The sequence below is a fragment of the Phascolarctos cinereus genome, unplaced genomic scaffold (assembly GCF_003287225.1).
Source record: "Phascolarctos cinereus isolate Bilbo 61053 unplaced genomic scaffold, phaCin_HiC Scaffold_2;HRSCAF=192, whole genome shotgun sequence".
NCBI lineage: Eukaryota > Metazoa > Chordata > Mammalia > Diprotodontia > Phascolarctidae > Phascolarctos > Phascolarctos cinereus.
In genome coordinates, this window is record NW_027555625.1 from 221989708 (window position 1) to 222005209 (window position 15502).

Sequence of the window (15502 nt, forward strand, 5' to 3'; positions counted from 1 at the left end):
AGGCTGAGAACTGATAAAGGTGGATGTCTGTTTCTGGGAAGAGTTTTGAGGATGACCTTGGACACAGCCTAGGTAGGATCTTCCTGACTCTATTTCCCAATTGTACTATTTCCTTTCTGAAAAGGAAAATTCCCCACCTAATTAATCCTAAACCCTGCTTTTAACATCCAGTGACTACATGATTGGCTATCAGATATGACTCATGCCTGGAATCAAATAGAGCTGAGGAAGTTCTTTCCTTCTGATATGATATGTGACCTTGTCTTTCTGGAACATCTCTGAGTTATCATAATATGATGCAAGTATGAATAGCTTACAATTTTAACTTACATCCATGGCCAAGTAATAATAACATAGGAATATCATCCTCCTAAGGAGGAAATGTTTAGACAAAATAATAAGACAAAGATGTAATGTGATAGATGTGTAATTAAATAGGATAGCAAATTTTGAGAAAAACAACAGGATTAGGGTGATTCCTAAAGGGCAAGGAGAGCTTATTTTATGGTTGGATCTTCACATTTTAAACAATTCTTATACCAGGTACAGGATGTAGTTAAGAACAGAAGCAGCAGATGATATCAAAATTGAAGAACCAAATTTAAGTGACTACACTAATTCAAACTAAGTCAAAATTATCTGGGAACTTCTAAATATAAACCAGAGAAACAGAACTCCTTTTTTGAACTGCCTATGAATTAACCTATTGTATGAGCAAGGAATTTAATGTTAATTAACATTGGTAATAATGATTGTATTGCTTTGTATGATTCATGTTTAAGTTTTCTTGGTTATCTTGGTTACATGTAAATCTCTCTTCTCAAAACTAGTCTATTGTGAACCCTCTAAGTAATTTAATCTGTGCCTGACTTAATGTAATTATGTGATTTTGTGAATTATGAGAAAACTTTGTTGCATTGTTGAACCTAGCCCTATGTGGCTGGGAAACTGAACCATCTCTATAGGTGCCTTTAACTAAAGACTTATGTTATTTTCTCTCAATTATCAACTCGTACATCTTCTATGAGCCTCTATCAGGTCTATGTGACTACTCCCATAGTTGCCAACTTCTGGATATGGACTCTGGGATCATCTGAAGATGCCTGCTCCAAGTGGACATCTCTTTCCATCCCCTGAGGAAGAGGAAAGCTTTTCCCACATCTTTCTTGGTCTACAGGTGAAGCCTTTGGCTTACCTTTGACCAAAAGGAGGAAATGATAATCATTTAACATCAATTGAGCTCCAATAAGGGCCAAAAACCTAAATTAACCTTTTTCTCTCTGAGTGAACTAAAAACACCCCTTCCTGTGTCAGCAAATTCCAGGATCAGATGGAACTGACCAGCATTCCTGCTGTTTGTTATCACTGGGCCCAGGATGTCTGGGACCAGATACTCTCTTGAATAATGGGACTTTTCTTATCTTGAGTTTCTATTGACACTTTGGCATTCTTATGTTAAACAAACATATGGAGGCTGTATTTTTCTGTAACACAGACATCCTGAGTCTGATCACTCTAAACTGTATAAAAGTTCTCTCATTTTGCTCAATCTCGGAGTCAGAATCACATCTGGCTCCCATGTTAACATGATTCGCTAGCTAAAAGGGAATAAACTATATAATCATGTATCACCTAACTTGTTTGCCTTCTCTAACCAAACTTTCAGGTTAACACACCCATGTAAGATGGCAAACTTAATGGTTGTATGTGTTCTAGCTGCTCCACCGACATCCCTCTCCCTTTCCTCAGGCCTTCCTATTCCCTGAGATACAATATTGAAATTAGGCTAGTTAATAATGCTACAATGGCCTCAAAGTGTTCAAGTGAAAGGAAGAATCATTTGATGTGGCAAATTTCATTGTTGTCTTATTTCCTTAAAATAAGCCACCCCAACATTCAGCAACCACCACCCTGATAGGTCAGCAGCCACTGATAGATATGGAGGCAAGACCCTCACCAGCAGAAAGATTACCAGTCACTGAAGATTCAGATGGTTAGCATTTTTTAGCAATAAAACATTTCTTAATTAAGGCATGTACATTTTTTTAGACACAATACTATTGCACATTTAATAAACTACAGTATAGTGTAAACATAACTTTTATACGTTACTAGGAAACCAAAAAAAATTGCTGTGACTCTTGTTATTGCAATATTCACTTTATTGTGGTGATCTGGAACTGCATTTGTATCCTGTATCACAAAGAAGCCTTTCTTGATCTTCCTCAACTCCTAGTCTTTTCTCACCTAGAAACCATTTTGTACTTTGCATTTACTTATATGTATACTTGTTGTTCTCCTCAACAGACCATAAGCTAAGTGAGGGCAGGGACAGTTTCATTCGAGTATTTATATTCCTAGGGCCTAGCAAAGTATCTGCCACTTAGTGCTTAATAAATGCTGATTGACTGATATTCCCAAAACACAGGTCTGACCAACTTCACTCTCCTATCCCAGAAGCTTAGTGGCTTCCTATTGCCTCTAGGATAAACCATAATTCCTCTGAATAGCTTTTAAACCCTTCACAATCTTGCTTCAGCCTTTTCCAAGTTGACTACAAATCACTTCCTTTCACAGAAGCTACATTCTAGCCAAACTGGACTACTGGCTGGTACTTACAGAGGACATTTCATTCTTTTGTGCCTTTGTATATTCATGCCTGGAATGGATTCCTTCCTGACCTTGCCTCTTAAGAGTCCCTAGCTTCCTTCAAAGCTCAAATATAATTTCTTACACAAAAATCTTTCCTGATTTCCTCTGTTGAAAGCGACTCCCCCCCCCCGCCAATTTATATTTATATACACACACATACATACATATACATATATGTAAATACAAAATATGTATAAAACAATTTATAGATACAATTTATATATATAATAATGAAGTGATTATATCTGTATATTAATTTATATATGTATATATACATACCCACACATATACATACATATGTATACATAAAATATTTTTCCCCAGCTAGAGGACAGAGGGCCTGAATCTGGAAGACTCATATTTCTGAGTTCAAATCTGGCCTCCGCCATATACTGGCTTGGTGATCTTGGGCAAGTCACTTAACCCTGTTTGCTTCAGTTTACTCATCTGTAAAATGAGCTCTAGAAGGAATCGGCAAACCACTCTAGTATCTTTGCCAAGAAAACCCCAAATAGGGTCACAATGAGTCAAAGGACTGAATTGACTGAACAACAAAAGAAGGTAAATTCCAGAAGGACCTGCAAGACACTTTGTTTTGTTTTGGTTTTTTGTTATTTAAACTTTTCTTACCTCGGCATTCTTAGCACCTAGAACAATAGCCTGGCACACAGTTGGCGATTAATGCTAATTAAAGGAATCAATTAAACTCTCACCACTTCAATTTATAATCTTAGAAGCAGCCAAAGAGCACAAAGGAGCTGTCACTTGCCCCAAAAGGCCTATCAGATCTCAGCGTTTCTTAACTCCAAGGTTCGCTGCCTACCTAAGTTTGCCATGTTGCCTCTTGTCTACAATCTAGCCAAGCAAAATGAGGTTAAGGCCAAGTAAGATCCTTTAAGTAACACTGCTTCTATTCCTCTCATTCCTTTCCACAAAGGGGGGTTGGAAGCAGTCTATGCCAATTGGACTCAGAAATTCTCCTTCAGAATGTCTTTTCCAAGTCTGATGAACAATGTATTCCCAACAGAGGTGGTCTGGAAATCAAGAAAAATGGCTCCGCTTGCCTGTTCATCATCAACCAAATTTAAAGATAAAATAAACAACGTCCTGACCTTAATAATAATGGTTAAAATTTATATGGCAGTTTAATGCACTTTACACATATTATCTCACTTAATTCTCATAACAACCCTGTGAGTTTGATACCATTATTTTCTCATTTTATAGATGAAGAAATTGAGGCTGAATGAAGTTAATGACTTTCCAAGGGTCACAAAGCTACTAAGATCTGAGGAAGAACTCCCACTCAAGTCTTACTGACTCTAAACCATGCTCTCTATCCAGCATGCTAACTGCCTCAAGAAGCTGACAATACAACTGAGGAGATGGGACACATATAAGTAACAGGAAGGCAGCATGGACTACTAAAGGAGACTCAGGGAGAGAGAGAGATGACTATGAGGTTTAGCACAGTCCAGGAAAGTTTTCTGAAGTTTTGGCTTCAGACTTGGCCTTAAAGATAATAAATAGACCAGTCTGCAGGCTTCATGAGCTCGGGCGCTCAGACTAATGTAAATTTTGTATCTCTCCAAAGTAAGCAGCCTAGTGCTCTATAGACAGTAAACGTTTAACACATGTTTGCTGAATTTCTTCCAAATCCCACCTATGACTTCTTTCTCACCTTTGCTCTCGAACTCATAGCTCCCTTCAGGGCACTGTTCAAATGCCACTTCCTACAGGAAGCCTTTCCTTATCCCACAGTTATTATACACTCCTGCCCCACCCCACTCTGTATTTAAATGGTATACATTCTGTATTTACCTACCTGTGCAGCTGTTGCTTTTCCCCCATAGACTTTAAGCTTCTTGAGAGCAGAAACTTTTCATTTTTATCTCTGTATCCCCAGTTCTGGGCACACAGCAAAGCACTTAACAAAAGCTTATTGGATTAAGTTTTGTGATCTCAGGCTCAGGTAACAGTCTCTGAGAACCTCACCTTCACAGATTCACAGAATCTCAGAATTTACCTGAAAGGTTTAGTCCAACCTGTACCCAAGCAAGTCAATGTCAATGACAAAGTGTCACCAATCTACCTGAATATGTCTGGTAATGGGAAACTCATTACTCTGGAGGTATCTCATTTCGATTTGGGCATATATCCTTTGAAATTTTTTTACATATGTTATTTTTATTTTTTCCCCTCAATTCCATGTTACTTTAACTTTCGTTTCTTAAAATTTTGAGTTCCAAATTCTTACTCTCCCTCCCTTTTCCCCTCCTTGAGAAGGCATGCAATTTGATATACGTTATACATGTTCAGTCATGCAAAATATTTCCACATTAGCCAAAAAAGCTCTGTATTGAGCTTAAACTTATCTTAGCAACTTTTACCCATTACTTCCAGGTTTCAACCTCCAGGACCTAACCCCTCTCTTCAATAGGACAACCCTTCAAATTACTTGACACTCAAGTAGTTAAAAAAAAGTCTCTTCTCCAGACTAGATATTCCAAATTCCTTCAACTCATCCCTATGTGGTATTTTCCAATAACATCATCAACTGGGTCAAGTTATGGACAAAGCTTTGCCTCCTCAATTTCCTTCCTAAAATTCAGCGAACATATGCTGTTTGCATTTTGGGTTATAAAACTGAAGTACTTGCACCTGATGTACAATCCATCAAATTGAGGTACCAGCTCTGCCTACTTGGGGAGGGTCCTCTAAAGATAACAAGAAATAGTAACTAGATAGAACTTCAGAGATTATCTATCTAGTCTCTGGAGGCAAAATGACTTGCCCAGAACTCTCTATCCGACCTCAGCTACCTCTACTAATGTACCAAAAAGCATTTTTAGGACCATATAAGGAGTAACTGCTTCCTCTCATTTCCTCTTCGATTTCCAGAAACCACCAACCACTTTTTTCCTGATCCCACTTTACATTTTTCCTCCCTCAAAATCTCAGAACTAGCTATTCACAGGACCAAGCCCCATTCTACTGGACTGATAATGTGACAAATGTCACAAGGCCTCACTCACTGCGGGGTAGTCTGGGTCTAAGGCACACAATACTTATCCCTCTGAAAGTCGATCATCCTGCTCTAAGTACCTTCTGCCGAAGCAAGCAAATAACGCTTGGGCTCAACTGGTGACTCCGATCTACCCGATTACTAAATGCTTATAGAAAGAAAAAAAGCTAGCAGCAGCTGATTCAAAACAGGCTTGACAAATTCCTGGGTTTTTCATCTGCGTTCTAAAAGGCGCTGGACCTGGAAGTCCAAAGCCCTGGGTTCGAGACTCCGTTCTGACACTGACAGCTACTGGCTTTGGGCCCTACTTTCAACACATGTGTCGTAGAACACCGAGTAAATTTACACAGAGAAAGAAATAAATAGTAATAGTCGTAAAGTCTACCCCCATGGTGTTGCCTCAAGTGCTTTGTAAAATGCCAAGTGTGTGGTAAGGGTTTCTAGGATTCGGAGACGCCAGGCTAGAGCAAAGATTGGAACCGGAAGGGCCGCCGTGAAGGGTCATCCAGTTCAATCCCTTCATTTTACAGACAGGCAAACTAAGGCCTCGAGAGGACTAAGGTCCAATCCCCTCGTTCTACAGATTCGTAAACCGAGGCTCATCGCGATTAAGTCCAACCTCTTCGTTTTGCAAATAGGAAAACTGAGGCTCAGAGAGAGAAAACGACTCTCCCGCGATCACGAGTCACCCCATTTTTGCGCCCCAGTCCCAGACACCTGTCCACACCCCGTCCCCAAGTATCTCGAATCAGGGCAGGGCTGGCCGGGGGCCAAGCCAGGGCCAGGGAGGCAGCGGTGAAGGCAGAGGCCCGGGTCGGATGGGTTCGGGGGTAAGCGCCCTCCCTCCTAGCTCACCTCAGTTCTAGACTGCGCGACCTTCAGCCCGATAGCGATCCCGGGAACTAGAGCCCAATTTGAGTGACAAGACACCGAAGGCTATAAATGACCCCGCCCCGCCCGCCCCTTCTTCCCTCCATCGGTTCCGGTACTTCGCCCCTACCTTCCCTCCCGCTCCCTCTCCACCCCAGCCTACCCGTCCTCGGGCTGTCCCTGCCTTCGCCTGACAGAAACTCGCCGCAGCCCCGCCCCTATGTAAAGGGGCGTCGTCTGCTCTTGAGACTAGAAAGGGAGGCTCTTCCGCCCGCGTCCGCCTGAGCAGAGGACCGGCGGGGCCTGCGGAAGCTTCTTCCCGCGCCTCAGTTCCCTTCCGGCAGTGTGCTGGGCAGGCCTGAGAGGGCAGCATCCCTGGCAGCAAGGACCCCTGCTTCGCCACTGCCCGACTCCCGGCGCAAGCTCGCATTCGCCCTCTCCGGTCCAAGATGGTGGCCTCCGGGGCAATTGGAGGCCTCCGCCGCCTGACGGCTTCCCGAGCCAGCCGCTTCACTGGTGAGAGTGCGGGGAGAGGGAGGGAGCTGGCCGCCCGAAGCTGGGGGCGACCAAAGGCCCCCTGGGGGTGGGTGGCGGGTGCTGACCGCTCCTCCGGACCCCGCCCCCCGGGCGGGCTCCCGAGCCCGGCGGGCCGACAGCCCTCGAGGCGTCCGGGCCCGGCGCGCCCTCGTGTCTCCTTTGGCGCCCGGCCGGCAGCGGCTCGCGTTCCACTCTTCCTTGATTCTGCATCCAGAGAGCTGGAAGGGACCTCCGGGTTCACCTCACACCCTGCAGCCCCCACGAAAGCCGAGGCTGCTGGAGAGGAATCGACTTGGCCAAGGTCACGGGCAGAGTCAGAGTTAGAAGCCGAGTACCCCGAGCCCAGCCTCGGCGAGCGCTCTCTTCACTGCTGCCACCCGGACCCGCTCCTCCCCCATCCTTCCCTCATCCCTGCGCTTCAGGTGTCAGAAGGCCCCTTTCGTTTCTTATTTCCACCTTTGTTACCTTCAGAGCTAGTCTAGCTCTGAACTTGGGTTCAGATCCCACCTCTGACGCTTTCTAGCCGGTATGGCAATGGGAAAGTTCTTTGAGCCTGCTGTGACTCATCAATAAAATGGGGGAAAAGAATAGCTACTATCTCGTCGAATTAAATGAGATAATAAACTTTGCAAACTTTAGAAAGCTACATACAAATTAACTGTTGTTTAAAGTACTCTTTAACGAAGAGTATAGTACAGAACTTGTACTATCAATTAGTTTAAAAATACCTCATGTGAGAAATAATTTTTGTCGGTAGACAGTGTTGGTTGATTATAATTTTCAACTTGTTTTCAGGATTTAAACTATTTTTGCAGCAGGTAAGATTTATCCTGGTATAGTGAATAGGGAGCTGGACTTGAAAACTCTTTTCAAATCCTGCTTCTGACACATAGTAGCTGTGTGACCCTGGGTAAATCCTAAACTTCTAGTACACCGGGCTGCTAGGATTGTAAATTGCAGGAAAGGTTGTCAGGCATTGGTAGAAAGGGTTTCCTATATTAATAAAATCACAGGTCCAGAGTCTCTACTGTTCTTGCAGCAGTAATGGATAATGGGCCAATTTTGGATTACTTTGATTTAAGTTCAATTCAGCACGAATTTTTATTTAGCTATTATATGCCAGGAAGACCAGGGTTCCAGTGTTGCTTCTGACTGCTCTAAGGCACCTCAATTAAGACTGTAAATTACAAGCTGGTAGCCAATTTGAATTGCATTGTGTTGGGAATTTCTGAGGGAGTAGAGGAAATTGCAGTTCTGACCCAAAAAAAAAATCGATTTCTGGAGTAACTTTGCTGTAACAGTATTAATGTGGGTGAGCTGACTTCTAAGTTTGGACTAGGGGACTTTTCTTACCTGTTTAATTTCATGTGACTGGGACTGTATAAGTAAATATTCAGTTGGAACTCAAGTCTTCTGACTAGTGTTAGAGCATAGGAATCAGATGATCTAAAGTCCAGTCTGCTTTGCCGCAAACTAGGTGATCTTGAGCCAATCTTTCTTTCCAAGTTTTTGGATTTTGTTTCACCATGTGTTCCAGTCCTCCATTTTAGTGTTGATCTCTGAGACCCTTTACAGCTTTAACGTTCTATGATTCCATATTCTTTATCATTTAAAAATTGTTTCCATTTGTGCTGATGTTGAGAGGCCTAGCATAGAGGCATTTAAGTAATGTAAGTAGATAAGATGTTTGTCTTAGAGTCAAGAGGATCCCAGTTTGAAACCTGTCCCAGATCTGGGCAAGTTGCTTAACTAACCTCTGTCAGCCTCAGTTTCTTCATCTGTAAAATGGTGATAATATGGGGACATACATCACAGCTTTTTTATGAGGGTCAAATGAGATAATATATGTAAAGTGCTTTGCAGATTTTAAAGTTGTGTATACATGTTAACTCTTATTAAAAGTGGAGAGAGGGCTAGTGGTGGAGATTGGAAGACCTGGGTTCAAGTTCTAGTTCTGACATACTGGCTATGTGACCCTAAGCAAGTCACTTAACCTTTCACTGCTCCCAGGCAGATCTCTGAATTATAAATTACAGATGAATTGGTAAAAGTTTCCACCTCTAGAGTTCACCACATGAATGAAGTCAAACGTCTCGGCCAAAAAAACTGGGATTGTAATTACAGAAAAACATGTACCTGAATTGCACAGAATGGGAAGGCAAGTATTAATTGATCTCTTTTTGGGGAGTATCTACGCTAATGAGGTCGTTAATCCAGTGTGATCTTAGGATATTTTAAGGTTTTTAATATAGCCACAGATTTTGACTAATTGAAGGTTATGGTTGGAGATTTTTTTTTCTGCCTTTGTGTATGGAATGTAATTTCTGCCTTAAATTGCCTGAACCCAAGCCTAATAACTTATCAACCTATTTAAAGATAAGAGATTGACCTCTCACTTTTAGGGGCTAATGACTTTTATTACCTTTGTGTAAATTTGAGGCTGAATGGCTGACTAGTGAATCTGATCTAGCCAAAATTCACTTTTTAACATTGAATTCTTAACCCTTTATTTTCTGTAGCAATGGGGGAAAACGTTATTACCTCTAATATAGCTTTCTAATTATGTAGGTGTTAAATGAATTAAAATTGTTTTTGTAGATTGAAGGCGTTTTCCGGGTAGAATAGATATTTTTACTAGCCCTCTTCCCTTTTAACTTAGAAAGTTAATCCCATTCCTCTCTTCCCCCCCCCCCCCGTTAGAAAATGATTAAAGCTTTCATTTTCAAAATACTGGTTTCAACATAATCTGTTCTTCTTTTGGAACCCTAGTTAGTGGAAGACATATGTATATTTTCATAAGGCTTGGAGCTATTTGATTAAGTTTGCTGGCGAGTTTAGAATGTAGGGCAAAGGTTAAGCTCTCAAGTAGCAGCCAAACTGGAATGTAGGCCAAGGTTTACTGAAGCTGCTAGCTGTGAAATTACTTAAGTTAATTGGAAAATGGTACTGATTCTTGTTGAAAACAACCTGGCAGTTACTCTGTGGTTTTAGTAGTTGACATTGGTTAAACATATTGTGTAACTAGTCTGGGAATTTTCTCTAAATACTATCCCACCTGCTATTCCCATTTCAGATTTTTTCCCATTTGCTCTAAAACATTCTATAAATTAAAGCAGTTAAATTACTAGTGAGGAAATAGGTTTTAATTAAAAATAAAAATAGATATTTCTATGCAGAAACAGATATTTCCTGGTCAACTTTGATAAATGTAAAAGTTCTATTTTGCTTGTCCTTAGGCCTTGTGTGGTTTGGTAGGACTTTGAAAGTTCATTTGAAAAGGCATCGAGGTGGCCCAGTGGATAGAGCACCGGCCCTGGAGTCAGGAGGACCAGACTTCAAATCTGGCCTCAGACACTTGACACTTACTAGCTGTGTGACCCTGGGCAAGTCACTTAACCCCAATTGCCTCACCAAAAAGCCCAAAAAAAAAAGTTCAAGTTGTGAGTGGCTTTTAATATCCAACAAAGGGAGTTTGTATTTTATCCTAAAGAAAATAGGGAGCAATTGAAGTTTGTTGAACAGGGGAGTGATGTGGCCAGGCCTATACTTTTAGGAATATCACTTAGGCAGTTATATGGAGGATGGATTAGAGAATTAGAAGGCGATTGTTATAGTCTGTGTGGTGAGGGCTTACACTAAGGTTATGGCCTTGTAAGTAGAGAAAAAGGGATCTGTGCAAAAGATGTTATAGAAGTAGAATTAACACGACTTGCAAGTGATAGGCTGTGTGGAACAAGGGAAGGAGGATTCAGTAATAACACCAAAGTTTCCCACTTGGGTGACTAGATAAATGGTAGTGCCCATGATAGAAACATGGCAGGTTTGGTGGAAAATATGAGGTCTGTTTTTGACATGCTGAGTTTGAGATGCCTATAGGACATCTAGTTTGAAATATCCAATAAGCTTTTGGTAATTCATTCAGAATTGGAACTCCTCTCGTCGGGTATTAAAAGTCACACTTTCTTTACATTTTACAGCTCCTTAAAGTCATCATCGCTTCTCTTTACTTCAGTCTCTGATGAATAAGTAGCTCTTCTCACCCAGGATAAATGAGTCTACATTTACCCATAATCCCATTCCCTCCAGTCTTCTCTAGCAGATTGCCACCATAATCGTTCCCTCTCTGATCTTTAGTCTGCTGGTTTCTTTATTGCTGCTTTTCAAAAAATTCTTACTATCCTATCTCCTTAAGCTGTTATCACATATCTTTAGCTATATTCCAGCCACTTTTTCTCCTTTCATTTCTCAACACTTTATAAATCTGGCTTCCCACCTCACCCACCATTTAAATAAATAGTTATTTCCAAAGTTAACAATGATCCCTTAATGACCAAATCCAAGAGCCTTTTCCCAATCCTTATCTTTCTTGACCTCTTTGCAATGCCTTCTGGCTTTTTGTGCTACTCTGTCCTGATTCTCATCCTCCACTTTCTTCTCTATCTCCTTTGTCAAATCATAACCATTGTCAAGACCCTTAACTATGGGTAAACCCTAAGGCTGTCTCAGGCCTTTTCCTCTTCTCTCTTTGTACTCTTACTTGGTGAACTTACTAACTCCCATAGGCTTAATTATCTCTGTGAAGATGACTCTTGGGCTATATAGCCAATCCTACTCTTTTCTAAGTTCCAGTCCAACATCACCAGCTGCCTTTTGGATATATCCAATTGTATATCTGAACTTCAGTATGTCTAGAACTTTCAGTTCTTCAAACCATTCTTTCAAACTTCTCTATTACTGTCCTTCCAGTCTTTTGACTCTTTGCACTCCATCATTCAATATATTCTATCAGTAGCTAAATCTCGTGTCCACTTCCACATCTACTCTTTAATCTGCCCGTTTCTAACCACTTCTAACTACTTAATAATACCCTTAGTTTAGACCTTTATTACCTATTGTCTGGACTATTACAATAATTGGTCTCTCTGCCTCAAACTTCCCTTACACTAATTCATCCTTTGGACAGTTGTTGAAGTGATTTTTCCCAAGGGGAAAATCCCTGTCACTCTCCCAATCAAGAAATTACAGTAGTTTTCTATTTTCCTGGGTTCAATTATAGGTTCTTTGAAATTTAAGCCCATCTCATCCTGCCCTCAATTTACCTTTCCAGTCTTATTCTACATTATACCTTTTTATGTTCTGTGGACCAGCTAACCACTTTTCTGTTGTTCATGCATGACATTATATCTCTCGCCTTCATACTTCAGCACAAATTGTCTTATTCCCCCTCCCCCCACCCCAACCAAGGCCTGGAATGCCCTTTTTCATCTCCAAGAAGATAGACCCCCAGTCTCCTACATTGAGCCTTTACACACACACACACACACACATCCAAAAATTACCTTGTGTCCACTTTGCATAAAGAAATATACATTTTGGGAAAAAAACCACAATAAAATAAACTGTTGACTAACATGTTTTTTTTTAAAGAAAGAAAGAAATCCAAATGACCAGTTAAAATTAAAAGGGTGAATTCACAACCAATAAAAAGGAAATAAGAACAGTTGTTAAGAGCTCTTTTGCCCAACTATATGCCAATAAAACTGATGATCTAAGTGAAATTGATGAGTATTTACAAAAATATAAATTGTCCAAATTAACAGAACAGGAAATAGGATATTTAAACAACTGTCATAGGAAAAAAATTGAACCAGCCATAAATAAGCTTTTTTCCTTAGGAAAAAAAAAAGATCAAGACTACATGGATTTAGGATCAAATTCTGCCATGCATTTAAAGAACAGTTAATCCCAATGCTATATAAGCTATTTGAAAAAATAGGTAAAAAGGAGTCTCATCAGATTCCTTCTTTGACACAGATATAACATGGATGCCTAAACTAGGGAGAGCCAAAACAAAGAAAGAAAATTATTGGCCCAATTTTCCTAATGAATATTAATATAAAAATTTTAACTAAAATAAGTAGCAAAAAAATTACAACAATATATTACAAAGTCATACATTATGATTACACTGGATATATACCAGGAATGAAGAACTGATTCAGTATTGGGAAAACCATAAGCATAATTGACCATATCAGTAACAAAAACAAAAAAATCATGTGGTTATTTCAATATGTTAAGAATAATTTTTGGCAAAATGCATCACTCATTCCTGTTAAAAACACTAGAAAGCAGGAAGAAAAATGTCCTTAAAATAAGTGGTATTTATCTGAAACCAAGAGCAAGCATTATCTGTACCTGGGATAAGCCAGAAGCCTTTCCAATAAGATCAAGGGTGAAGCAAGTATGTCCATCATCACAATTATTATTCAGTATTATACTAGAAATGCTAGCTATAGCAAGACAAGAAAAAGAAATTGAAAGAATAAGCATAGGCAGTAAGGAAACAAGCCTAATACTTTTTGTAAATGTTAGTGAGGGTTTACTTACAGAACCCTAGAGAGTCAGCTGGAAATCTAATCCAAACAACTAACTTAATCAAGGTTGAGGATATAATTTTTGTATATTGCCCAGAAAAAAAACCAGCAAGAAGAGATAGAGAATGCATTTAAAATAATTACACAGTATAAAATACGTGAGAGTCCATCTACCAAAACACACCTAGGAATTATACCAACATAATCACAAAACACTTCACACAGATATAGATCTAAATACCCAGAGGAATATTTGTTCATGGATAGGCTGAGTTAATACAATAAAAATGACAGTACTACCTAAATCAATTTATTATTCAGTGCCATACTAATCAAACTACCAAGGAATTAATTTATAAAGCTAGAAAAAATAATAACAATTCATCTGGAGGAACAAATTGTCAGGAAAAATAATGGAATCAATTTTTTAAAATACTAAGAAAGGGAGTCTAGGAATACCAGGTCTCCATACTATTCTGCAAAACTGTAATCATCAGAACAGTCTAATACTGGATAAGAAATAAAGTGGTTGATCAATGGAACAGATTAGGTATATAATATACAGGAGCAATTGAGGACAGTAATCTAGTGTTTGATAAACCCCAAAATCCCAGAGACTGGGGTAAGAACTTATTAATTGGCAACAGTTGTTGGGAAAACTGGAAAGTAATCTGGCAAAAACTAGTTAATAGGCCATACCAGTATATTAACAGTATACTAACATGAGCTCAAAATGGGTATATGATTTAAACACAAGGGGTAATATAATCAGATTAGTGGAGCTTGGAAGAGATTACCTATCACATCTGTGGATAGGGAAAGAGTTCATAACTAAATAAGAGATAGAGAGGTTCACAAGAAGTTAAATGGATAATTTTGATTACATAAAATTTAAAAGATTTTACGCAAAAGTAATTCAGCTAAAATTAAAAGCAGAAAACAGGAAAAATCCTTTTTTTTTTTTTGGACTAGGCATTGGGGTTAAGTGCCTTGCCCAGGGTCACACAGCTAGTAAGCCTTAGGTTTCTAAGGCCGGATTTGGACTCAGGTCCTCCTGACTCTAGGGCCAGTGCTCTATCCACTGTGCCACCTCACTGTCCTCAGGAAAAATCTTTGTAGCAATTTTTTCTAATAAAGATCTCATTTCTAAAGTATTTAAGGACCTGAGCAGCCAACTCTATAAAAATAAAAGGGATTCCCCAATTGATAAGTGATCAAAGGATTTGAACGGACAATTTTCAGAGAAACAAATCAAAACTGTCAATAATCATGCAAAAATAATGCTCTAAGTCACTAACAATTAGAGGAATACAGATTAAAACAACTCCAAAGTATTACCTCACACTCATTAGATTGGCTAAGATAACAGAAAAGGAGAATGATAAATGCTGGGAGGTATATGGGGTTAATACACACTAAGGCACTTGTGGTTGGAGCCATAAAGTAATCCAAGCATTTTGGAAAACAATTTGGAATCCAAAAAGCTACTAAGCTGTGCATTCCCTTTAACACAGCAATGTCACTACTAGGTTTATTCCCTAAAGTGATCAAAGAAAAATGAAAAGGACTCACATGTACAAAAATATTTATAGTAGCTCTTTTTGTGGTGGCAAAGAATTGAAAACTGAAGAGATGCCCATCAATTGGGAAGTGACTGAACAAATTATGATAAATAAATGTGGTGGAATACTATTGCACTGTAAGAAATGATGAAGGGGTGGGGGTGGCTAGGTGCTGCAGTGGCTAGAGCACTGACCCTGGATTGAGGAGGACCTGAGTTCAAATCCAGCCTCAGACACATAACACTTACCAGCTATGTGACCCTGGTTGCTTAACCCCCATTGCCCAAACCAAAAAAAAAAAAGAAAAGGATATGATGAAAGGGATCATTTCAGAAAAACTTGGACTTATATGAATTGATGGAAATTAAAGAGAAGAACCAAGAGAACAGTTTACACAGTAACAGTAATATTGTTTTTTGTTTGTTTTTAAGGCAATTGGGGTTAAGTGACTTGCCCAGGGTCACACAGCTCCTAAGTGT

The 15502-nt window shown here is 39.7% G+C and overlaps 2 protein-coding genes across 3 annotated transcripts in view; one reads left to right on the forward strand and one right to left on the reverse strand.

Annotated features, from left to right (window-relative positions):
* Positions 1-6789, reverse strand: part of HADHB (hydroxyacyl-CoA dehydrogenase trifunctional multienzyme complex subunit beta) — a 60680-nt gene extending 53891 nt beyond the window's left edge. The window contains exon 1 of one of the 2 annotated variants that reach the window (XM_020983923.2): positions 6711-6789. The gene's annotated coding sequence lies outside the window, so the exon portion shown is untranslated. Of the gene's footprint in view, positions 1-6532; positions 6642-6710 lie in introns of those variants that run through there. The other variant, XM_020983922.2, reaches the window with a different exon arrangement.
* Positions 6790-6836: 47 nt separating this feature from the next.
* Positions 6837-15502, forward strand: part of HADHA (hydroxyacyl-CoA dehydrogenase trifunctional multienzyme complex subunit alpha) — a 68033-nt gene continuing 59367 nt past the window's right edge. Inside the window, exon 1 of the mRNA XM_020983920.2 lies at positions 6837-7063. Within this exon, the coding sequence (XP_020839579.1) occupies positions 6997-7063 (67 nt within the window). The 5' untranslated portion in view covers positions 6837-6996. The remainder of the gene's footprint in view (positions 7064-15502) is intronic.